Below are 26,240 nucleotides of genomic sequence, written 5' to 3'. Positions count from 1 at the left end.
TATTGGCAAAGGGAAGACTAATACCTCAAGAAATTGAAATCGCAACGAGATTCAACCAAGGGAGGATGATCTTGATACAACTGATGTGATACCAAGCTGCAGGTGGAAAGTTTCGGGGCAAATTTGTAATCCGCACTTGAATAAGTTGATGACAATTAATTTTGAATTTCAGCAAGGATATAGAAGGGGAACTGATCGGCGAACGGAGAGAGCCAAGTCACGAACCAGGTAGGAAAATCGTTCAAGAAATGAAATAATTATTGTTGGGCCTGTAACTTGCTTCACGGCGGGCACTTTGAGATCATTTGAAAGCACTCAGGCCGATGGTTAAGAGTGCAGACAAGAGGTGAAAACGATGACTGCGAAGCTCGTGTGATCGTTGAGTGCTTCTATTTGAAAAAACGAAAAGGTTATCATAGTTCTAACAGTGGTGGGACTCCATAGGAACTTACAGTCACGTTAGAGTGTACTACTAATCCCAGGGGTATAGATGCAACCCCCGTTGCTAAAGAACAACCGAAGCGCGTAAAACACGTTTGATGACTGGAATGCAGTGGAGCCTAACACTGCATTGATTTGTCACAAGATATCAGAGATTGGCAAAGGACAACGTACTCCAGTGATATTGTGCTACGATCATCCACACCGCTTACGAAAAAACACAGTTCTTGGGGAAATATATGATACGAAATATCACAAACAGAACACAGTATCGCCAAGCCGGTCAGTTGGAATTGAAGATAGAGGATAGAGGTAAGATCGCTCGATAATATTATTTCAACAAATTGCTGTGCAAATCAAAACCTAATGTTTTGCCGTTGAGTCCAATGATAGCTTTACTTCGCCAAACAGGTAGTATGTCCCATGACTTGTACTGTGTGTAATCATAAATCGTTTTCATGAATCGGCGTCTGTTTTCATCGACAAGTTGTTTAACCACGAATGTTACTGGCTCCATGCAAATGACAGCTTCGTGGTCTTCACTCGACCTCTGTCGCGAATCTTTACATAAGGAAATTTGTTTTCTTACGGCGAAATATTAAATGCGGCATTTTGTGAGCACTCGGAGACAGTTTTATTTTTGGTGTCTTGCAGATCTTTTGTCTCCGACCATCCGTTTATGCCGAATCGGTTAGAACTTGACATCGGTGGACGCTTTCCTCGTGGAAGTTTTCCTGAAAGCAACATTTTAGTTGGACTTCGATGCTTATTTTGAAATCTGCAAGCCCTCCCTTCGTTTTACAGGTTGTCAATTAGAAGGTAGAAGTGTGTGTATTCTGCACTGCCTGCCTGCATGCATGATTTTGTGTTGCGATTTGAAAACAGCTGAAAATCCTGAAATTGATGAATGCTAGATAATTGACCGTACCGTCATGAAACGAAACTGTGTCACAACAAAACAGAAATCGATCCCTTATGTCCATGATGTCTGTAGATTTCTAGAGCCTTCGAATTTTTTTTAGGTATGGCATTCTTAGGCGAAAGCGTATGATTGGAAATTTAATTGCAGTAAGTCTGTTTACTTTAGATCTGCCGTGACATCCGTTCTCATCGCGTCGGTCGTTCATCTCTCCGCCGATGTAAATTTTCATGAGTAATCGTGAGTGTTTATATGTATAATATCAACGATTTATTTGATGGAAAAACCCATCACACATTTCTTTTTTCGCGCGAGTAGTTAGTGGCGCGCGCGAAGTACTGATTTTAGTATTATTGGATAAGTTCTCGTTCAACTAAAATGGCGACTTCCATGAAGTTGCTCGTTTTGTCGAGTGTTGGGAATTTTGTCCTAAGATTATGATAGATTTGTGATCTCCTTGTAGTAGTTAAGAACTATTAGACTAACGTTTTCAGCATTTCTTGGAAATTAAGATGATTTGTAAACCATTCTTTATTTATGTTATGGATGCAGTTGGTTTTGTTATCTGAAATCCATATGAAATTTTTTTTCTGTCAGTTCAATTCTTGTACATGTACTTGTTGATGCTCAATTTGTCTGGTTGTACATGTGATTAAGTTTGGTATAGTTTGTAATTTTTTGCAGCCCTGTTAGAAGTGTTAATAATTGAACTTTACAGTTACATTTGTTTTGATGTGGCCAACATTTTAGCCTTCCTTTTGTCGCGTAGAAGCCAAATTAAATTTCTTTATGTTGCATGTCGTAACTTTTTATGACAAATTTGTAAATATTTTGTGCATAAATATTTTTTAGAGTGTCCTAAAAATAGACCTTATCATCACATCTGAGTTTCCAGCATAATGGTTTAGCCAATCAAGAATATGTTGCTACTTGATCAGGTGTAGCACTTGTGATAGCCAAATATTCAGTTAATCAGCAAAATAATATTGTAATTTAAGAGACTAGTGAGTTCCATCTTAGTCTATAGCTGGCTGTATCAACTGTTTCCGTTGCAGAATAGGATGTGATGTAGAACAACTTGAGCATGGGAAGTCTTTCAATGTTGACAGGGGATACATCTCCTCGAAGGTTAGTGAATGACGTTACTTAGACATCCCTTAAGTGTAAACAATCGGGTACCAGAATAAAACAACAGTGTTGCCTGTTCAAGTGATAGATTCTCCTTCCAAATCGCCCTATCATTCAACAAAAGGAGAAGAAAATAACACGAGATCAAAATTCATTTAGAGGCTTTTCACAGGCAACCCAGTGCTCCATATCTTAAAACCTGTTAATGTTTGCATTTTAATGTTAAAAAACCCCTCCAATGTGGTGAATGTAAGCTTGTAGATTTACAGACTAAGTCAAGGAAACTTTGGTAGGAACAAGTCAGATTAGTACACTGTATGACATGTTACATTTAATACCAGTATATAAGTATATAAAGATCCATTTAATTGTTATCCAGATGAGACTGGCAAAGAAAATCATCTATGTGACATATAATCTGAGCTATGATATTCCTAATAATAAATATTCTGATCCACACTGGCTGTCCAACGAGTAGTATCAAGCTACAAGCTGACTCACTCGTAGTTTGATTCCTATCACTCTGGATCAAAAAAAAAAACCTTTGAAAGTTACAATAAGTGTAACTATAAAAGTAGCTGGATTCCATGTACATGTATTGTTTGAATCTTTGAAGGGAACATACATGTAATTAAACACCACCTGTTTTTGGCCACAGCGGGGTTTAAAGTTGTTTTCTTATTGATTTAAGGGTGGCTTAAACCCATTTTTGTTTTGTCACGAAAATCAGTTTTGGTTACACATGGCTAGAAAAAATAACTTACAGTGAAAACTAGTTCCTTTTTGTGCATTATCCTTGGACTAGCAGGGCATCAGAGCTTCACTAAAGCATCATCTGATAGTCTACAGTGCGAGATGATTTTTCTTACATATATGTATTGGGCTCAAACTAAAGGGAAAATCTAGTGACTGAAAACTATTGTACAGCAAAATATGTTTTGAGCTTTTTATACATATCAGACACTAAAAATAATAAACTATAATTTAATATACCTGTATTTAGGACTAGACAGAACAACTTTACAAATTCTGACTTTTTTATTTTCTACAGTCTTTCCAGATCCCACATTGATGTCGGCGACAGGCATGAAACAGAAGTGATTAATATTAAAAACTGTCACAGTGGATTAGGTAAGCATTTTTTTAATGTAAACAGGTATGTAATATTTATTGACCTTGGGATAGAACTAAGAACTGCTGGTAACTTTATTTTGACAGAGTGATCTATTCACTTCATTGGTACTGTAAAAAAAAAAGTCAGAGAAAGTGTTGAAAAAATCAGATAAAAATTGTTTTTAAGTATGAGAATCTACTGTTTTGACATAGAAATTCTAAATTTCTTGTTATAGTTGGAGAAAAGGTAGGTAATATTGGATATTGAGTATTGTTTGGGGATTCTGTCTGTCTTTCCCAATGTGTAGAGGTACATGTATATATACATCTCTTTGGTGATGCTCAAGCTTAAAGAGAGGAGGGACATATGGGAGGGGGAAGTTCGTAAGTTAAATGTCAAGGTTCATCTTTGTTTGTGGTGTTTAATTTGAGATACATGTATTTTAGTGTGTTTTGAAAAAATCAAAATCAGAAGAGGGATGGTGGTAGGGTGACATTAATTTTATCTTATGGGTCATACAAAAATAGCTTCATGAGGTCATGACCGTCCTGATACATCAGGATAATCTGGACTGTACAACACAATAATTCTCCATCTCTTTTCGCTGGGTACTCAGCACCCCCCCCCCCCTCCCCCCGTTCCTCCTCCCCTTCCTCAGCTATGCCTGCTAGACTGAAGAATACCACATGTCACTCTACAGTATGTAGAAAGAGATGTGTTACAAAAAATGACTAACTGTATGAACATTCAATCATATATTTGATGGATCAATAAAATGTAATGAAATTGAAGCTGTACAGTGTAGCTTGATGCAGTTATTTTGGTACATGTTAAGATTTACATGTTGAACAGTACTTATGTGAGATGTTCTATTTTCGTGATCAGGAATAAAAATAGCTGGAGGGAGATCTGTCCTTGGTGCTGATTTTGGAATCTTTGTGAAGAAAGTTTTGAGTGGAGGTGTAGCTGATCTTGATGGTAAGCACAGAAATTACTTAATCAGACTCTCAGTGTCTTGCCTAAGCTGAGGATGACACAAGGTCAGGGTTTAAACTTCAAATTCAATAATCAGTAACCACTGGATCACCACGTCTTGTAGATTGTTGAATCATTTGACAATTACTGTTAATTACTTATCTTTAGATAATATACAATGTATTTAAGATTCTAATGCAGGTATCACTGGTTGCGGCCCTTGATGACAGCCCTGGCCTCATTTTGTTGCCGTCATTTCTGTATTGATTTTTATTTATCAGGAAGATTAAGAGAAGGAGACCAACTTTTGGAAGTGAATGGATGCAACCTGCTTGGATTTTCAAATGACAAGTAAGGTCCTAGTTATACATGTGCATTTTCTAACTGCAATGGCTCCTTTAAAGAGCAACTCAAATAATTATGTACGTGTAGGGTTCTGACCACACATTAACATTGCATAAACCATCACAAGGGTGTCCCCATATGAGTTTTGGTTACATTCATTTAGTGAAATTTCAAACAATATTTTGTCTTCTGTCAAAGTCTGGTTAAAACCATTAATTTCGATAGTAATAAACATCTTATTTCTCCTTATAGTGACTACACTGTCAAGCAGAAATCTTGAGTTAGAATAAGGAAAATTATCATCTTGGGAACATTGTCTTGATCTACCACTTACTTTTCAGAACTAACTTGAAAAGAAATGTGAAGAAGTCAGTGAGGAGAATTCATAGTTTGAACCTGAGTTAAAAAATTCTCTCCACTGCATGATTTTCTTAGTATGTAACATTTTAGTCAGTCTAATCCCTAAATTTGATGCAATTATTTGTCAGAGCAATGTCAGTACTACGGAATGCTGCCCAGTCTAACAATGCCAAACTGCTCGTGAGTAGAGATGTTAAGGCCAGGTATGAAATATTTTGTTGGTCAGTTTAGAATTAATTAACACTTTAACGATAAATAAGCTGTCAATTAACAGGTAACTGATGTCATTTACTCAGGCAGGTGTTTTGCATTGTGGTTCAATCATTTACATAATGTACAATGTACTTAACATCTTGTAGACAGGAGTTTGCCAAACTGATGGAAGCATTGAATGGTGGATCTTCAGCATCTGGTCTCACCAATGGATTGCCTTCAACGGGATTAATGAGAAGTGGAAGTTTTGGCAGCTCTCGGACCTCAACTCCTTCACCAACCATGGGTGAGTCAGCCCGAGGAGTACACAAGCCAGACAAAGAATTGTTAGGCGGTTCTTGATTGATTATGAAATTGGATGGGACGTAAAAAATTTAAAATGTTGAAACCATAATGTTGAATGAGAACAGGATCTCTCAGATCGCTGGAGAGGAATGTACTCCTTTGTATAATCTTATGACAGCAATGTTGATGAGGGTAATGTCTTAATTTGCGGCAGGTATATTTTGCAGGTTGCAGGTTGCAGGTTGAAATTTAATTATAACTGGAGAACTACTGGCACTAAAAATAATTAATAACCTATATACTTGTCAGGGGTTGTTACATAAAGTAGTTTGCCTCTTTCACATAGTGAAAACACGATCAATCCACTATAAGTACTTATCGATTGACATGTTGAGACCAGTGAAATCTCTTCAAAGCCATCTGGATGGCCGCTCCACAGATGTTCCATTGATTCCAGATTTGGCTCGGGTCTTCCCTCAACAACAGAAGGTTGCCATCACAAATGAAGCAAATAAATAAAGAAATGAAATAATATAAGATTTTATCTGAGGGAATATACTAGCACAAGCTCAGTGTGCTTTCAGTTTGGTACTCAGAGGGAAGAAACCAAATTGAGCAGATATTTCAGATGATATTTCAGATGTTTCTTCAAAAACAATAATTCATTGCAGGCTTAAAATCATTGGAATATACTCTCCTCCCATCACTTCGGCTAGTATGGCACTTAGGTGGAAGCCACCTTTCCGAGTGATTGTAAACAGCGTCATGTAACAGTCACGGTAAGTCTACCACCTGTACACTTTTTTTAAGTGCCAGCAGTTTTCCAGTTATAATTAAATTTCAGCCTGCAACCTGCAACCTGCAACCTGCAAAATATACCTGAAAATTTTGCAACATAGGTGCTTTCAGTGTCCAGAGATAAGTTCTACCATACACTGTTCTTAACCCTGTTTAAAGGTTGACCAACATTTCTTACAAATGTTTTTGTACCGCTCAGTTACATTGATTTAATTTTCCCACTATTGTTTTTCCTCAGGAAAACGTTCATGGGTGATGAATGCGGGTCAGATGTCTCCGCTGGCAGGTGGTCGTCATGGCAGCCCTGTCTTATCACCCACCAACTCGCTTGACAGACCCTCAGCAAGCCTTCAGAGAATGTACTCCATGGACCTGCCGACACTTTCAGTTGGTCCTACTGTGGTTCAACATACTCCTGGTGGGCAAATGATGGCTTAATTCTTGATTATTATAGAGATCATCTAGTTATTTCTTGATATATACATTCAACCACTTCTTCTTGTGAATCATGTGAGACAACTGTATTGTACCATCAAGTTACCCTGGCTCCTGAAGACAATTTCAAGCATCACACAGAGCAAACTTTACTGTATTATATAATGATTTATATAAAGTTAAATAAGCTATTAATTAAATATTAAGCTATTAAACACAGTCAAAGTATTCACGAGTGTCTATATTATCAAATGCATGTGTCTGTTACTGTAGAGGTAGACATTAAGAACTTATATGAATTTGGGCTTTTCTGGGACAAAGCAAACTGCTTGTAATATAAACAGGTATCCAGGTGAATGTAACCTCTTGATGTCAGCAAGGCGGTTTTTGGTAGGGGTCTCTGGAAAGTGTTAAATATTGACTAGAGATGAATTCCTTTAAGGAACAAGACTTTTTATATTCTAATGGCAATGAAACCTTGTTGAAAGGCCCCTCAATAGCTGTTAAAAAGAATTAAAAGAATACTCAGCCGTGTATTTTGTTCTTACTAGGAGCACATGAACCTCCATCATACAACTCCAGCCTTCAGAAACTCTCAATGCCAGCAAGCAGAACACCGTATACCCGTCACTTCAATGGTGATGCTCACTCTTCTGAGAGATCCCCAGAATATAACGGCAATGGACATTTGACTGTGGAGCAACAAAGCGTTTCCTCAGAGGTCACTAATGATTCTGGACTACCTACTGACAGACATTCCACAAGTTCTTCTCCAACATTTGACCATCCAGGAGAATTGCAGACCATTCAGATTCAACATACAACTGGCCTTGGCTTGTGCATTGTTGGTGGAACAAACAGGCCAGAAGGTCCACATGTGTATATTGACGACATTATAGAGGGAGGAGACGCTCATAAGGTAACACTTTTGAGGATTTAATTTTAAAAGTTCACTGTGAGAAATGTTTATTTTAGACTCGCAAATAACCTACTTTCTGGAAAAAATAACTATAATTATGACTTAAAAATAAATCAATATTTGAATTTTTAAGAAAACAAATTATTTGTTTTCTCAGTCTAAAGTTAGGGCCATCTTTTGTTTTCAATCTCAAAAATTGTTTAAGTTTTTTTTAAAATTTTTACCAAATGAATGCCTACTATAGATTACTAAACACAAATGAATGATATTCATTTTCAACTCTGGTACTTTTACATGTATGTTATCATTGACGAAAAAAGTTAGGCATATAAAGCAATGCATTGCATCAATAATGACCTGTACGTAATGTACTTGCACTGTTTGCCAGAGGTCTTGTCGTAATTCAACCATTATCAGGAAACTGCCATTTGGAACAGATTGTGCTGTTTGCAAAATTTACAGTGCAATGACTTCAACCGGGACCCCCAAGAGTTCTAAACCAATCACAGCACAATTGTAAATGAAAGACTGACTTTGTTTTTGATCTCGTCAATCATGTTCTAGCAGTATGATTGTTGACCATTGGAACAGACAATTTTGATTGGCTGCTAAATGTGTTCAAATTTTGTTGATTTTAACAGCACTCATGACAAACAAGCAACAACATTTAATGTTGTTTGAAATCAGCATGTAGGAGACATCTCTTCATCTTACAGTGACAAAATCATAATGTGAAACAAATAACTCTCATGTTGACTAAAAAGTTAGGAAAATTACTCTGAGACTTTGAATGTGGCAGCAAAAATATTTTTAAATGAACCAGCTATTGTGACCCAACACTGACAAACAACTCTGCACGGTTTAGCAACTATAAATAAAACAATGATTTCAACACACTGTGGACATCCTAACCCAGTTTGAAAAATATGAACCGGTTTGCAAAATTTAAACTGGTTTAAAAAAAATTAAAACAAAAATATATTTAAACCATAACACATTCATGATGAGTGTCCATTCAATCTGTTTGTGCTGAGTTCAAATTATTTTCATTGCTCATTTGTTGTGCCATTCAAGTCAGCAAAATTTGAATGTAATTTGAGGCCAAAGAGAACTGTGTGTTCCGAGAGCTAACATTCACACTGCTAAAACATATTTTCTTATGGTTTAAAATTGTGCCCTGGACAGATGATTGATTGAAAACTCTGAGGTGACCCCAACAAAGTTGTTGCACTGTAAAAATAAAAATAAAAATAAAAAGTTTCAAGAGCCAGTAATTTGAAACCCTTGATTTAGTGAAATTTAAAGAACCAAAAAGATAAGTGAAAAGAATATTGAACAATAAGATTTAAACTTGCAGCTGTTATACTTATGAATCTTAAATTATTTCTTAATTAGTGCCAGCAATCTCACTCCAGCAAAATCTCACTTTTCAATTTTTTAAGAACTGTTTTCCTTCACTCTGTATTATTTCATTTTGAACCCTGCAACATGTGTTTGATATAAGTTAGTGTTGATTGAAATAAATACAGCTTTGAAAAAAGGAAGAAAATGTGTTGTAGATTGAAAAAACTCGATATTGTCATGTATTTGTAGTTCAAACAAATTATGCATAAATATATATCGATATTTTGTTACTTGATGAATTAATTTTCAAGATTTCACATTCAAAACAGAATCCATTTAACTATTCTGGCCAGGCAGACACTCATGAATATGTTTTGGGGCTTTCCACCAAAACCATATTCATAGTCTTTAAGCTGTGTATACACACTGCTTTGTTAGCCTCAAGACACTTTGAAGTCTCCAGGTGGGTCTAATTGCTGTGACCATTGTTTTGTTTCTCCAAAAAACAATACATATCCAGTGTAAGTCTTTTTAAAGCATCAAATAGCAAAAAATGTAGATCGTTTAATTGACAGATTCTCAAATACAAAGCTCATGAACCTTTACTTTTGAAACTTTTATTTTTGAACCTGACAAAATTTACACTATTTTTTAATTTTTGCAATTTCATTTCAAATTCACTCATTCTGGATTATTCAGGGTACCTGCTGACACCTGCTCTTAGGTATTTAAACATAAATTGAAATGTAGCTTTAATCATGAAACTGGAATCCCTCATGACAACTACCATCTAAAACACATTAAAAGCAGGGACATTTATTTTGTTACAGGACAGAAGACTCAAAAGAGGAGATCGACTTATGTACATAAATGGAGAGACTCTCATTGGTGTCACACATGAGCAAGCAAAATCTCTGTTAACAAGACTTAAACTCAGGTATTACAACAATTTATTTGTCTGATGCATGTCTCAGGTGTCTAGTGTTTGTTGTGCCTTGGCAGCAGGTTGATCTTATCTTCCAGTGAACTGTGCGAGGGTCAGCTGTAATTCAAGTTTGGGAAATGGATATTTGTATCGTATTTAGCCATCTGGGACAGAGTACCGGTAATGATTTTAGGAAGATGAAGCAAGTACTAGAACAAACACTTGTTGAGAAACAGCTCTGCTTTAAGTAAATATTAAGTTAAGCTTGCTGCCATTGAGAGAAAGTTTATACCTACAGTACCTACAAAATTGCATAACCATTGCAATATGCTTAAGCACTAAGATGAAGTTTTCTTTAATGTGCAGTATAAATGTTCACACAAATACATGACAGAGAACTGCCGCTAAATAAGGTGCAATTTGGGTTGTCAAATGTTATTACTTGACACTAAGTTTCTTCTGTTTGATGCAGGGCATAATATTATTTTAAAATTCGTTACTAATATGTTAGTAGTGATTTCATCCTTTAGAATCATGTTGTTTTGTGTTATCTGTACAACTGCTGTAGCGTTGAAATTTACACATCAAGAGCAATACTAAGTAGAAAGCAATTTAAAATCAATAATAAATTAAGTTTCAAATTTCGCAGGCATTGTGAAGGACAAGAGTACAATCATGGAATACAAGATTTAAGTCTCTTGAATTATGTTGAATGTTCATGCTACCTTATAAAAGTAAAGCTTTGAGAATTGGTTTTACCATTAAAATCACAAGTCCCCCAGATGATGATTTTCTGTTTTTCATCACTGATCTCCTTGATTAAAAAGTTGTCCAAAAGCTTTAGAGCAGGGAAAGCCAGTTTATAACTGGAATAATTAATATTTGATGTGTTGTTTATGAACAGAGGACAAGACACAGAGGTAACATTTATACGAGGTGGTCACAGGCCTGGCAGTCAGACACCAAATGGCTCAATCAGTCCAGCGCACAATAGTCCAAGAAGAGGATCTGAAAATGGATTTGCTCCTGAAGAAAACTTCCAACTGAACCTCAGTGGGATTGATAACTCAAGCTCTCGACCTTCATCTAGTAGATCATCACGCACAAGTGAACCAGATCTTAGTAACACTGACATATTTATGAAAGAGCTGTTGGCTGGAGGTGTGAGCCAAGCAGCTGCAGATAGCCAGCAAAGCAGTCCAAGTGTAGAAACATTCCAAGGAAGTCCACACTCACAGGTTTCTCCACCTGCTATATCAGATACCCAGCCAGCTGTTTTGCAACCAATGACGCATTCAATACACACTGTAGCTAATGGTGTGAACCATTCTGCTGTGCCCAATTCACACCTACAGCCTGTTAATGGCTTCTACCAGGCACCCACAGCAATCCCACAGAGGATGTTTGGTGGGTTTCAACCAGCTATGTCATCTACGCCAACAACTGTTGATAGCGTACCTAATGGATTTCCACTGAATTCACAGTATGGGCCATGGACTAGTCCTCCATATGTTAATGGAGGTGTTGTGAGCCAACCTCGTGTAAATCAACCCAGCTCATTTGCTGCAAATGGTGAGTTTTTATTATAAATATTTTGCCTTCAGACATGGTTCTCACAAAATTTGTGTTAACTTACTTGTAAACATGGTTTTTGATCCCAAAATGTTCTTCGATTCATGAATTGGTGTGCTTTACTATGTATAAAATGCATCCAGCTCATTGTTTATTTCTGATAAAAACAGCTACAACTAAATTTGCTTTTGACATTGGACAAGGATAAATGAACAGTGTGTAAGGCATTACTTACAGACCCATGTCAAACTTGCAATCAAGTTAAAATTAATTTCTGATTTTATTTAACTTTAAGAACTTGGATAATTTCTGTTATATAGATATTTTTTCACAGGTTAAGGTTTTTCCAAGAACGACATAGTCTCCTGTTACACACAGCCAGCAATTTTTTTACTTGCTGGAAACTTTTATAAAATACAGATTACACATTACACTTCTGTGCTAATGGATTTGTCTATGTCACGTCTTGCATGTGTGCTAGTTTTAACATGAAACTTGCTAGATTAAATACAAATCTTCTTGCACATGGATATTAAACAAGAGGCATTAAATGTGGTAAATTATTCCTCACTTACACATACCAAACTACTTTGGAATTCTCTCCAGTTTTCGTAAAATTTCTCTCTTTCAGTTAATCATGTTAAACCTTAAACTGCAAGTGATTCTGTAAAAAATACACTTACGTTTTCTGTAGTGTAAATTGATATAACACTTCTGTGCCAATTCTGTGAAAAAAAAAAACACCATTGAAACAAAAAGGAAGTTACATCCATTTTTGGCCTCAAAGTTACAATAAATAGATTTATTATTTGGCAAGATTTGACAAAACAGTGGTTACTTTTAATTTAATTATTAATGAAAGATTTTCATCATAGTTTTCTTAGTGGCACAATTTTTTTCAACAATAAAGCCAGTGTGAAAACTCAGTAGATCATTGGCTCTGTAGTTGTTTACAGTATTGTGATGAATTTTTATGGGATGTGAAACCAACAGAACTTTTACTCAATTTAGCATCATTGTTATTGTAAATATATTTCCTTGTATTTGTGTAAAGCATCTTCTCTTTAGAGGACTTCTGTTGAGTTTCAAAAGATTTTCATTTCAAATTATCAGGTAGCTATAACATTTCTGTTAATTAGTTAATTCAAACTTGATACTGTCTATTCAGTTTCTGCAAGCAATGTTAATGCAATGTTTATGGATCTTGAAACTAAACTGCCCACCAGTATGTGTAAAATTTAAAAAAAAAAGAGTATATATCAATCAAGAGTTCATTTTAGGAACTAGATTTAGGCTGCAATTTCAGTAAGGACACTCAAACCGTGAACGCTTGACATTTTTGTGTACATTTTTTTGACGACTATGGAATAGAGGCTCTTCTTATAATGTATAGTGTTAGCATTTTTAAAGTGTAAAAACACTAAATACTCTTGTCAAAAGGACGATCCCGCACTCTATGGTCACTGAAAAAATGTACAAACAAATATCAAGTGTTCACGGTTCGAGTGTCCTCACTTTAACCTCCTTCTGTAAAATGAGATGCTTTTAAAATATGCAATTATTGTTTCTGGAATAAACTATTTGAAATATAGTTTTCCACAAATAAATACTGAATACACTCTGCATTACGCACATTTCATGGTCATTTTCATTTTTTAAATGTTCTTATTATTGTGTGGCACAAGTTTCAGACATTTTGTAGGAAATGTCGCAGTATATTTTTGTTTATGTTTTCTCACGATATAGAAGAGGTTTCAAGGCCATTTGAGTTAGGCCACCTAGCCCTATAAACACATAACAATTACATTTACTATAGTGTGGTACATTTTTCCCAATCTGTTAGGCTGGGTCCACATCTCTGAATTACATGAGAACACATTCTGTTCTTTGTGCTTTTCTCGGATATGTAACTGCTACATGTTGTAGTTTTAGAATATTATCTGTAATTTATTTGCTCAAGTCATGAAGCCTTCTCAGCAAGGTTTAACTCTGGTTTCTATAACATGAAGTCGAAAGGTTTTGATTGCAACTCTTCTCCCCCCCCCCCCCCCCCACCCAATTCCCTGCACTCTGGAAGGTTATCATTAGAGTTTGATGTCAGTCATTTCTACACCTTTGTACAGAGGCACTGTGAGTCTCAAGCAACTTGCCTAGAAACACGAAATAAATTCCATCACCAGGCTAGATCTCTCTTTTTAGTTACTGATCTCACACATGTTGCACTGGGGCTCTACAAGTCTCATATTTAAATTGAGAAGATTGAGAAGTTGCAAACTCGAGACTAACCATTTTCCTGTCATTGTGTTCTTTGGCAAATACTGTACCAGCATCTTCTGTTTGCCTGGTGCAAAAACTAGCTATTGAGGAGTAAGCGGAGTAAGGAAGACTCTGAACGCTGCTACTTCCCCAGGTGGGGAAGTACATGTAGCTGCATTCCTCCTAGTTGCCTCCTGAAGAAACCAAAGAAACAGCTGTGGTTGTTTAAGTCAGTTGGTCTGAAAACATCAGACATCGTCCTTGACAGAAATTAACCTGGGTATCTCTTGTTCTTCCATTAGGAGCAGGGCCAACTGTCCCGGGAACGCAACCTCAACAGCTGTCACTAGGATCATTGCACATCAGCCCTGTGCAAACAGCATTTGAACCATCCTCAGTACCATACTACTTACAACAAGATCTGGAAGCTCTCCAGCGAGTCTCACAACAACACGCCTCACCATCGCTGAGCCAGCAGTCAAGTCCTAGCCCTGTTAATGGTCAGCAGTCACTCTTGATTACAACAGCTGGTGGTGTTAGAGCAAAACGGAATGGGAGGGGCAGTCGAAGACTTTCGCTTGATCCTCATACCAAGTTGAGGGTGGAGAGACTTGAAGTGGTTAGTCCATGGCTCTCGTTTGTATTTTTATTTCTACCCACGGGGAAGGGTCAATAAATTTGCTGTATTGTACTGGTTTTTTTTTTACCATGCCATAGAAATTACAGCCAGTCAGAATAAAGGAAAGCCGCATGTCGCGTTGATTGTGTTGTCCACTGTATTTTCTATGGCGTGGTATAAAATAGCAAAGGCTCGTGTGTATACCGACAAAATACAAGTGACTCGTAGGATATTCTTTGATATAAACTCAAAAGCATTGTATTACTATTATGTATTGGATTGTACTGTAAATACATCTTTCAGAGACAGTGATGTTTAGTATAGGGTTTAGGTCTCAACAGCATGTTGACAAGACATGTTAGTCCCAGGCAAACGTGGGTATGATTGAAGCAAAGTCTATAGACACTTCACTTGGTTAAAACATTTTAAAATGTTGGATTGGCAATAAGAAAAATTTCTCTCACAGGTCTTGAAAAAAAGTTGAATCCCAGCTTACCTTCCCGACAAGTAGCTCTCAAATTCTGCTTGTCCTGGGCAAACCTTAGTTTACCTTTTTAGCCGTTAGTTGGCACATGACTTGCCTGGATCCTTGCCCATTAGACAAGAGAGAATGAAAATTTACTTGCCCAGCATGAAAATCCACTTGGCACGGACGACCGAACGACACTTTTTTTCGAACCCTGCTCTCAGCCGAGTCGTGTCAGTGTCAGTAATTTTGGCAACATTTGCAATGAAAAACGTTGGCAATGAAGCATTTTTACAGGCAATCTTTCTGGTTCTAAATTTTTGTTTTATTGTATCTGCTGGCTAACAGCCTGCTGGAAATGAAGTGAAAGAAATCCACCTGGTTCGGCTTTTAATGTTTCCTGTGCCCTGATGTTTTCTTACGCTGAAATGTCATGAATGACGTTATAGGTCTAAGACAAGCTAAAGAAGCGTTAGTAAGCTTCAGAGTCTTTTGTGTTTACCAGCCAAATGTGAAACAAACAGCATGAATTGAACAGCTTTTCAAGATGGCGAAAGCCTACAAAGAAACTGTTTCTTGCTTTTCGAGATCTCCCATCAAAAGCTATATCTTGCACTAGTCAAAATTTTACTTACCATTTTCTCAAAAATCTGTATTTAGTTTTTCAATTGGAAAAACGCACACTCAAGTTCCAATGCTGCTAAATAAATGATAAAAAATTTTACGATTTTCTTCTCTGAAGCCAGCTGTGTAAACATACATTGTTTAAACTGCTTCTCCTTTTTGTCTAAAGCACCAAGGGTTGTAAATTATTCCAGTTTGCATGAGTTATAGATTTGTCGCTATTGTGACTGAGTATATACTTTTTCAATCTCTGATTCAGGCTTTGAGATATTTAGGATTTAACCCGACGGAGGAAGGGCAACACGAACTCAGGCAAAGACTGCCTGTTGATCATGGCGGTTTTGTATCGTATGGAGGTAAGGACAATAAACGTGTTACTACCTTGTTCTATATTTAAGCGATCTTTAAATACTCGTTTGTTTACACTGTAGAGGACACATGCAATCGTCGACTTTTTCACTTAGATGGAAAAGCTTTAGCTAACTCACATTAGAGCACTAAGCAAAACTGTGTGCCGTTCCGTCGCCCTGTTTTACAATAGATCTCTTTCCAGTAAGTAAATTCTAAAATCCATCAAGCCGAACCTGTTACATACTCGTTATTTCGTAACAGTGATTTACAAACGAACAGAAACTTGCCCGCTTATTCAACGGATAACTGAACTTCGTCCATTTTATTTTCTTAGTTTCCGTCTGCACTTATGCTGCATACCGAAGGACGTTATCTTTCACATTCACTTCCATCATGCCCAAAATAGAGGGGTCAATTCTTACCATTTACACAAAGTCTTGAACTTAGCTACATCTTATCCTAGTTTGTATGTAAATAACCCTCCTTAAACACTGGAGTAACTATGTTGATATCATGGTGAATTTCTACAGCTCAAAAACAAAAACAAAAACAAAAACAAAAAGTAGCGTCAACGTAACGAAGCATTTCATCATATCGTTGTGTATCTCTGTTGATTTGTATTAATGTGGCGGCCATATTGCCAAATAGATATAAACCCTGATGTTGTGGTTGTTTCATTTCAGATTTCGTGAATGTGGCAAGGCAGGTTTTTGCCCTGCAGTTGAACGACTATTCCCTGAGCACTTCAGCTGTACAGTTTGCAGTGCAAGATGTTAATTCAGTTCCCGCCGCTGCAGCCCCTCCTGAAACAGACACCTTTGAACAAGTCAGTGACAATTTATGTCTTTTTTATTAATTATTAGTGATGATTAGTGATTATACCATTTTCTATTGGTTTTCCGAAACGTAGACGAATTTGAACCGGTATGATAATTTAAAAGCTTTCAAGTTTTCGCTTTTATGTAGTCGAAATATTGTAATGATACTTTTTGTTAGCTGTCCGCCTAGAAGCTGCTATGCGAATGACTCCGCCGGCCCAAGGTAAAATAGTTGTTTTTTGTAACATATGGTGGATATCCGTCTCGTAACTTGATTTTTATATGTATTAATGCTCAGTGCATTAAATTCTAAGAACGTGAAACAGTCCTTATAAAGTCTAGTCTTTTATCGCTGGCATTAGAAAGGACAATAACGTAATTTATTATATGGCTAGCTCCGCGAGCGGGCAAGATGAATCAAATCCTGCGCTGTGATTGGCTACCCGAGCGGACAAGATGGAGCTATCTTGCCCGCTCGGGACTACCCGCCGTGTCCCGCAAGAAAAATTTCCCCGAAAGCCATATAATAAATCCTTTATTGACCAAGCTTGTTTGGTTAAGATGGCTGGATATTGGCCTCGTTCTCTTTTTTTTGCGAGTTTATGGACCTCGACTCCGTCTCGGTCCATAAACTCGCAAAAAAAGAACTTGGCCAATATCGAGCCATCTTGACCTCACACTTGGTCAATAACCCATATGTCGTAATTCAAGACCGCCTGTAATTAGCTTAATGACCTCCCTACTGCGAATAAACTCGAGTAAAAACATAAAAGTAACGAGGAAAACAATAATTATAGGGACAAGACAATCAGGTCAAAAAGTTGTTTTAGTTTCGTCACTGAGAGACGAAATGGGTATCGGTGTTTTAGTGTTTGGTTTGGATCCACTGACGCATGGTTTACAAAGGCCCTTAATTGGCAATGTAAACTTGTTGTGGAAGAAGCACAAACAAATTGTTGAACACGTATTGTCAAAGAGAAAGAAACCCTTGACTGAAATTCCTCTAGGTTAAATAAGGCGATGTTTTGTGGGAAAATCTACCAAGCTTATTCCTTTCTGTGTTAAATCGTGGTGTAAATATGGCGTCGAAATTACCGCCAGCGAGAAGAGGAAACAAAGACGAGATCTTCCCCTTTCTCTGTTGTATTTGCGAAAAACAGTTTTTGCGGATTGCTGTACGTTTCATTGCAGATAAGTTAAGAGATGAATTTCATCTGGATTATGTGTTAATTTAGATTCGATATCCTATTGTAATTTTTAGGAGAAATTTGCAGCTTTGATTTTAACCTGTCTTTCGTATCGGATTTTTTTTTATTAGTACTTCATATAGAGAAAATGCACCGTATCGACCCGCGTCGATTCAAGCAGCGCAAGCTCTGTGCAGTTTGAGCAACTGTATAGTTGGTCAAAGTTTTGTGAATGCTAAGATTTTTCCAAGAATTTCTTTTTTAGAGTAATTCATTGTGTCAGAAGGAAATGTTGGGTGTCGCACTAAATACAATAGACCATTTTACAGTTGTCTGCTCAGTGACCTGGCCTTTGTATGGCAGCGAGGCTAGAGTTGACCTTGTTTTGATACAGACCTCACTGCTTTTGTTGTGTAAAACAAGTTCTGATGCTAACTAGGTGCATTTACATGACAAAAGCAGTGAGGTCTGTATCAAAACAAGGTCAACTCTAGCCTCGCTGCCATACAAAGGCCAGGTCACTGAGCAGACAACTGTAAAATGGTCTATTTAGCGGGAAAACGGCCCACCGCCACGTCATGGTGTTCCCCATTCCTTTACGACAAATAGTATGTTTGTTGTTTTCAGATGCAGCAACAGTCGCAGCTGGCTTCATTAGAGGCCTTGGCCAAACAAAATGCGGAAGACGCTCAGCGAATAAGACGTGAAAGGGACGAGGCTTTACGTGAAGTTCAACACCTAAAGAAGCTATTGAAAAAGAAAGAGGAAGAATGCTTGACCGCTGAAGAAGAACTCATGAAAGCGAGAAGGGTAAGAGGCAGTATTATATGGCAAGGTAGTTTTGAGTTGAATCCGAACGTTCTGATTGGTTCTTTTTTGGTCGGGGATTTGCCATACGGACCGTTTCCGTGGACACGGTCATAAGCCGTGCATTTTTTGTTTTCAAAGGCTGGCAAAATCAAGGCTCGGGTCCTATATAATAAACTACTGATTAAGTGAGTTTACGAACCTAGCTTGCACGGGCCGTACTGGGGAATGTTGGTCCTCGGTCGTTTTTTTACGGAACTTGCTGTGCTCGGTCGATACTGCCGCGACTTTGAGCCAATGTTCCCCAGTACGGCCCGAGCGCTCGGTCAATAAGAGGTTAGTATTTTCTTTTGTTATCTTTTCATTTTAATGTAGTAAAGAATTTTATCATATAGACACGATTGTTTTACTGGAAAATACACCACTCGTAAAATTCATACGAAACTACATCCGGGACTCGAGTGGCGTATTTTCCATCTCATTAGTGAAGATATTGATGATTTCACGATATCAAGTTTGTCTCTGAAATTGAAGTTAAATCCGTTGGTGTATGATCGAAACATCTTCGGATCTTCCTTGAAAGTCTTCGGCAATTTTCGGTAATCCTCGGAAATTTTTGGAAAATGGTCGGCAACATTCGTGTGACCTTCGGACAAGTTTTGGAGAATCTTCGAAAATCTTCGGAAAGTAGTCGGAAATCTTCGGAAAATCGTCAAAAACGCCGTCATCAGTTAGCTCAAAGATATGAGTTTTATGTTCTCGTGGCAAGAACAATATCTCACGAGTGAGCGTAGCTCACTCGTGAGATATCGTTCTTGCCACGAGAACATAAAATTCATATATTCTCGCCACCATGTAATATCCTCTATTTCCATTCTGTCTTTCTGTTAATAAAAGAACAGTAACAGTATTTCTAGTGGTCAAGACATGTCTCTGATTTCCTTTCTTGGCTAAACGAATGTAACTTATGTAACGTAACGGAAACATAAAGCAACAAATGTAACATAATGGAAACATCGCGTAACGAATGTAACATAACGGAAAGACAGATACGATGTCGAATTTTATTCTTGTGAAAGGATGCTCAAGGTTTGCTGGAGGAAAGCAGATCGCTTGAGAAGAAAGTTCATCTGGCGTCTGAAGCTCAGAAAGCTGCTAAAGATGTGGAACAAGACTATGCTGAGGTAAAAGAGTCATGTGGGGTTATTTGATTGGTTCTGGGAAGGATTTATCTCGCATAGAGACCCAGCAAGGGGGCGGGGCGGAGCATGAAATGCCCTGGGTTCTCGGAATCCATTTAGCTGTATAATGAAAAAAAATTGTTTCTTGCTTTGTTAGGTTATAAAACTTCTGGAAAAAGAGCTGGACTCTTACAAGGCGAAAGAGGCCGAGCCGACACCTGATGTGGTGAGTTAACTTATTTGTGACTGCTCGTCATCCTGCATATTCTCCTCACTTGGCTCCCTATACCTAGCTGGGAGAATTTGGTTGTCTGAGTCAACTTCCCGTTTGGTGATCCTTTTTGTATTCTCATTATCCCTGTGCTTTCCGTATTTTGATATTTAGGGTCACTGTGGATCTAATGAGTTGATCTTTGTATTCCAGAGGGAACTCCAAGAGTTACAGAAAAGACTTGTTGTTCTCGGCTGCCAACTTCAGAAAGCCGAAGTGGGTAAGCGAACTTACGAAGTGGCCACGGAGAAACTGATTCACTTTGCCGAGGTACGAAAGCGTGTTTTGAGCATGTTACAATAGTAATTAACCACTCCGTAAAAGATTCGAACTATATTAAACAAATACAGTTAACCGAGTATTTAGTCCAAGGTTGTTTCCTTGTCAGTCACGCTAAGCTAACGTCTTTGATGTGTTGACAGTAATCATGCCCTGCAACAGAGAAATGGACCCTTTCCCTCGTCCCCTCCACTCATAATATCAAAGTCTACTCCAATGCTCATCGCCTTGCTTGTTGGTCAGTGATTGACGTATTTTGTTTGTGTTGATTGTTTAGATGGTCCATGAAACTCTTACAGAGCGAGGCTCGGCAAGGTTAGTTGATTACCATGTTCAGTATACCTTGATTTATTTTTTGGATTGTTAATCTACTTCTCAGCCCTGAATTGTTTGTTCAAATAACCCTTTTCTCTTGGCTTGTTTCCAGGCCCCAGCAGCGTGGTAAAGGAGAGTCCGTTCGTCGTGACGGAGGATCAAATCCTAAACCGCCATCTTACCTATCCCGACATGCCAAGTACACCCCAGCTTCTCTAGCGAAGGAAGCTCGTGAAACTGTGAAGTCAGTCAAGGCACTGATAGAAGAAGAACGTAAGTATGCCTTCTTCAGCTACACGAGAAATATCTAGTGACATTGTTTGAGTCGACAGTAGACAAAACAATCTTGTAACATTACCTCATTTCAGTTAAGTTAACAAGCACCAGTTGGTGGCTAATTCCAATCTCCGAGACGAAGTGCGCAGGTTTTAATCCAGAAGTTGCTAAGCAACCGATCACGCTAAGATGACGTCACAACTTTCAAAGTACTCGCGAGTGCTCGCGCCATTTTTGTTTGGAAAATAAAAATCTGTCTAAAGCTTCGGGGTATTGGTTAGACTTGCCACAAGTCGACCTCATGAATTTCAGGGTAGAATATGTTAGGCCGCGAAGCGGCCGTTTTAAGGTCGCAAAGCGGCCGAGCGAGCGACGAAGTCGCGAGAGCTTCATCCAGCGGGTACTGAATAAACAAGACGAAGGACTTTTCGGAAAGTCTAGGTATTGGTCAGTAAGATTTGGAAAATACTCGGCTACGTGTACGATAGTTTTTTCTGTGTTCTTATGTCTTGTTCTCTAGCTTGGGGGTTACTCCCATATATAAGCTATATTGGTATGTGCCGCTGTAAAGGATGTGGTTTTTTAGTCTGGGATAGGGTATAGAAATCAGACAGGTTTGGTCTAGGATAGGGCATAATTTACCGGGAAAGCGGACAGTGTTTAAATAATTTGGTCTGGAACAGAGTTCTTCACCCGAAGTTGTATAATAGAAGTTAAAACTCGGAAGCGACTTTGTAAGATATTGGTTTCGTCAGCGTACGTTGAAATACGATAGTGATTACGTTTCTGCATAGAAAATAGCTAGTCTGGTATAGGGTAGGGGTTTTTGGTGCCTAGCCTAGAATAGGGTTGCAAAATCAAGCTGATCATGGTCTAGGGCAAGGGTTTCAGTGTTCCAGCGGTACACCCCCATCCAATGATTTACAGAGTATCCCCTCCCCCAGGTTCTCTAGCTCCCAATGTTCCAATGAGCTCTGAAATTAGCTCTGCTCATCAGGTCAGTGTTTATTCCACAGCACTTCCGTTTGGATGGGAGGAGGCTTATACCACAGATGGAGTCAGATATTATATTAAGTAAGTCTCATGTTTAATTCAGACATGTGGTTTTCTGAAACAAATCGCCTGAAAGATATATTTGTCGTGACATCAGAATTGAGAGTTTGGAAATTTTCTTTGAAAATTAAAGCCAGAAAATGATTTGACTATTTATCCACATATTTCATATCATACATCAGTACTAATGATTGTTAGGAAACCCATAGCTTTGCCAAACTCCAGTCAGATTCAGACTTAACATTCTCTCGTTTGTTGTGTTGCCTTGCAGTCACGTGACGCAACAGACGTCATGGCTTCATCCTGTCAGTCAAGTTCAACATTTGCCGCCTATTGCGGAAAACGAAGATGGCGTCAGGGAATCGCCAACGTGACTCACACTCCGGGACACGTGATGTACACGTGCTAAAAGCAATAGAAGTCCACGTGATTTACACATGATTGTAGCATTAGATTACGTTTGATGCGAGTTGTTGTGAAAAAGCTGCTTTTTTGAAGTGTCGATAATACTTTCTCCTATTTATTATATCAGATATTACTATCAAAGAATGTGCTAAACAGTATTCTGTAAGATATTTTCATGTTGAGACTTGAAGGACAGAAACTGTGAAGAAATGGCTATTGGCGTAATCAGTGTAAAAGTGATGAAAAATTTTTTATATTGAAGAAAAGAAAAAGGAGAAAAATGGAAGCGAGTCCCACGTTTTGTAAGCCTTCTTTTATTGAGAGGCAAGCATTATATGCGGTTTGGAAATTATTTTGGAAGAGATGAAACATGGCCGATTAATTTCAATCGTTTTTTAGCTCCTTCAAGTTATTATAGGTGGCAATTAGACTGAAAATGTTTACCTGAAGTTTATGCATCCAGTATATTAATTTATTTTACCCGTGTGCCCAATTGGATATTATTATTAAAAGTCTGACTAATTTTATAAATCACTGATAAAACCGTGAATGAACGTTGCATAAATTAGTTTGAAGCAATTTTTTTTGCTCTAGGACTGTGTTTTAAATAAGAGCGCTTACGCATGCGTGCTAAAACATGTAAATAATAGTCTATCATACAATAATTGCCATAGTCGGACCTAAACTATCCATTTAATATTTAATCCCATCTGGAAGAATTTCTCTTCATTTGTAAAAATATACCAATCATATAGAAATTGTTCCTTTATCCCTCCACCCCAGTCGTGCTGGTATATTTTTATAGAATTAATTCAGTAACGTCAGAGAATTTGTCTGACTGTGGGGTGGTGGGTGGAACGGCAACCACATTATCGCGTATCACGTGATCAATATATCGTTGATTGTAATCATTCTGGCCAATTACAAAGGACGTAGACAATCCATCAAACCATTCAAAACTTGGTTTTACTTCTGATTGGTTGACAAAGTGTCGCGAGTATTTTCAGCCAATCGCGTGTGGTAGTAATGCAAAACCAGAGCAGCGAATTATTTCAACTGTCAAGTGAAACAGCTCTATCAGCTGACATGGACACAAATAACCAACCCCATGAATAAAATCAATTACAAATGACTGTGTTGTTGCCATTTACTTTTCAAAGGGAGGAGGGGTTCACGGCTCATCGTATGTACAAGCTCCAACGTTAACCATTCATTTTCATTGTTTTAAAAACAATCGGAAGCGTGGAGCTGATTCTTGAGGGTTTCCCGGGGAGGCATTCCCATATGGTGCGGAGGCAGCGTGGCCGAGTGGTTAGCGCGCCGGACTTGAAATCTGGAGGTCGCGGGTTCAAGTCCCGCTCTGACCACTTAGCTGTAGTTTGTTTTTTTTTCAGTAGACCCCAGTTCAACTCCTCGGTCATGCTTATAAATAGCCAACTGGTCTGCCTCCCGCCAGCTGGGATTTTTAACCATGTTATGTTTATTTGAATTGTGTCATCATCTGGTTTCATTGACCCTGAAAAGCCCCATTAGGGGAGTGGTCAATTAGGGTTTTTTTATATGAAAAGGTCGCGGATGCTCTTCGGTATAAATCAAGGATTCTGGTCTCACTTAGTGCGTTCATGACGAAACGCCACTGTTTTTTGCTGCCGAAGTATCTTTTAGGGTGCACTCGAAGAAATAATAGTAAAAACCGCTCTTGTCTCTATTTTTACGTAGTAAGTACATTTTCGTTTTCGTGTCAACCACTTGTATTTCAGTAATCGCAGACTATTATTTTGCGAGAGCAGAATGATAGCCTTTGTACAGGAAGACTAGCAGAATGAAAAGCAAATTTCACAGAAGATAGCAACGGAATTAGACAAAATGTAGAATTTAGTATTGCACGTCGTATTTGTCTTTTGGCCCTACGGGTTTACTCTGTGTTGGACGCACTAGTTATCTACTAGATCCACCACTGTTATCCTGGTAATCAAAATTCCATAATAACAAATAAAGGTCATCCGGCTCTTTTAGAGCTATTAGCAGTTAAAGCTAAAATAAAGGGTGTTTTACCAGGTCATGCTGTTGCTACGGTGACCTTTGTGCCATGAAGATAATAACAACTTGCTCACCAATGATTGGGTGGTTTTTGTGATACCATGACTGTAGCATCAACTGATGAAAAGTGGTAAAAATGACTCATCAAAATCTTAAGTCTTAGAAAGTGTTGGAAATTGTTACAAAAAAAAAAACACCCTCAAAGGGAGTTTAAGAGGTGGACCCTATCTAAAAAAACATACTCCTTAAAATAAAATATGTATTAAAAGCTAATGTTCAGTTTCCTTTACAAATAATTATTTACAAATACATGTAATTGCTAAAAATTTAAAAACTTAGTAGTTTGGGAGACCTGTGGTACAACAAATGCAGATATAAAGGCAGGTAGGTTAATTTGTTCATTATTTTATTCTTCAGCCACTCGATTTCTGACAATCCAAAGAGAGAATGGAGAAAATATTAGAAATCAAAAGTTATTAAAAAGAGTTTTTTGAGCCTCAGTAGTTATGTTTCAAGTGAGAATCGCTTAAATAATAAAAGCTTGTACTGTAGCCGTGATAGACCAAATATCTAGTCTAGCATCTCCATTCCTGTCACTTGTTACAGACACTGAATACCTGGACAGTCACTGAATCTCATAACTGCATTCTTTGATTTCAAAAAATAACAATAGAGCCTACGGTTTTCATAAGGAAAATGAAAGCAATTTGTCCTAGACTACTTTACTAGACTGGTTTCAAGCTGACATGAGTGAGTTCACATATGTACGAGATCTAATAGTAAAGAAAAAAAAATGTGAAGTTTCCTACAAAAAGTTTTATTCCAAACTTATTACTTTTAAAAAAAGGCTTTAAAATATATAAAAGCTAGGATAGTTTAATACTGCAAGTGAATATATGAAAGACCATATATTTGAACTGTGGACAAAGATAAAAAGATATGATTGATCATCGCAGTTGTACAACTGCAATTACCCCTGGCCAGTTAGCCCCCAACCAGAAGTTGATTGGCCCCCAAGCAGAAGTCAAAAACATTGTCAATTTCTCATTCTTTAATCGACTTCAGCTTGGAGGCTAACCAGCTAACAGCTACTTGAGGGCTGAACAGCCAGTTTTTGCAATTTTAGAAGAATTCTCAAAGATCACTCAAAGAGTAAATCTTCAATGCCCTTGCATAAAAAATAAAAATTAAAACATTTACATACATATTACTTCACGCACAGTCATACAATTACTTAAACATCCGAAGAACGTGAGCATGTCATGACCAATCAATGGTGAAGCACGCAAGTGACATAACTCTGACAAACAAACAAAATGGAATGGTGCAAGATTTGAAGCTTTTTTCAAGCGCGTAAGCAAGTGTTCCTAGAGCAATTTTTGAAGAGAAAATTTGGCGTTCATTTACCTTCTATTTCTCTCTGAGCATGCTTATGTTGTCTGACTCTCGCGGGGTTCCAATAATTTGCATTCTATTTTTAGACTTCGCGCGCTTTCGTATTTCACCACAGGGTTGCAGC

The 26,240-nt window shown here is 37.8% G+C and overlaps 1 protein-coding gene across 3 annotated transcripts; it reads left to right on the top strand.

Annotated features, from left to right (window-relative positions):
- Positions 1-496: 496 nt before the first annotated feature.
- On the top strand, positions 497-23,813 carry LOC110043081 (uncharacterized). Of its 3 annotated transcripts, none has more exons than XM_089272827.1 (22): positions 497-753; positions 2,421-2,488; positions 3,540-3,619; positions 4,488-4,580; positions 4,859-4,928; positions 5,411-5,485; positions 5,642-5,781; positions 6,817-6,996; positions 7,565-7,932; positions 10,107-10,213; positions 11,106-11,773; positions 14,332-14,648; positions 15,998-16,094; positions 16,773-16,915; positions 18,722-18,904; positions 19,981-20,085; positions 20,240-20,308; positions 20,507-20,623; positions 20,910-20,947; positions 21,060-21,220; positions 22,240-22,297; positions 22,548-23,813. In XM_089272827.1, the coding sequence occupies exons 2-22, from the start codon at positions 2,445-2,447 to the stop codon at positions 22,648-22,650; spliced, it is 3,216 nt and encodes a 1,071-aa protein (XP_089128953.1). In that variant the 5' UTR covers positions 497-753; positions 2,421-2,444; the 3' UTR covers positions 22,651-23,813. The 3 variants fall into 3 exon arrangements, with proteins under 3 accessions (XP_089128953.1, XP_089128951.1, XP_089128952.1); XM_089272825.1 differs by having other exon boundaries at positions 2,416-2,488; XM_089272826.1 differs by lacking the exon at positions 497-753 and adding an exon at positions 1,515-1,600 and having other exon boundaries at positions 2,416-2,488.
- Positions 23,814-26,240: the final 2,427 nt, after the last annotated feature.

The sequence above is a fragment of the Orbicella faveolata genome, unplaced genomic scaffold (assembly GCF_042242905.1).
Source record: "Orbicella faveolata isolate gen_17 unplaced genomic scaffold, um_ofav_v1 contig_35, whole genome shotgun sequence".
NCBI classification, from domain to species: domain Eukaryota; kingdom Metazoa; phylum Cnidaria; class Anthozoa; order Scleractinia; family Merulinidae; genus Orbicella; species Orbicella faveolata.
This window is presented reverse-complemented; position numbering and strand designations above follow the sequence as displayed.

Coding starts and splice junctions, on each gene's coding strand:
- LOC110043081 (XM_089272827.1), top strand. CDS start 2,445: ATGGGAAGTCTTTCAATGTTGACAGGGGATACATCTCCTCGAAG. Junction 11,774..14,331: donor CAGCTCATTTGCTGCAAATG/GTGAGTTTTTAT, acceptor TTCTTCCATTAG/GAGCAGGGCCAACTGTCCCG. Junction 14,649..15,997: donor GGGTGGAGAGACTTGAAGTG/GTTAGTCCATGG, acceptor TCTCTGATTCAG/GCTTTGAGATATTTAGGATT.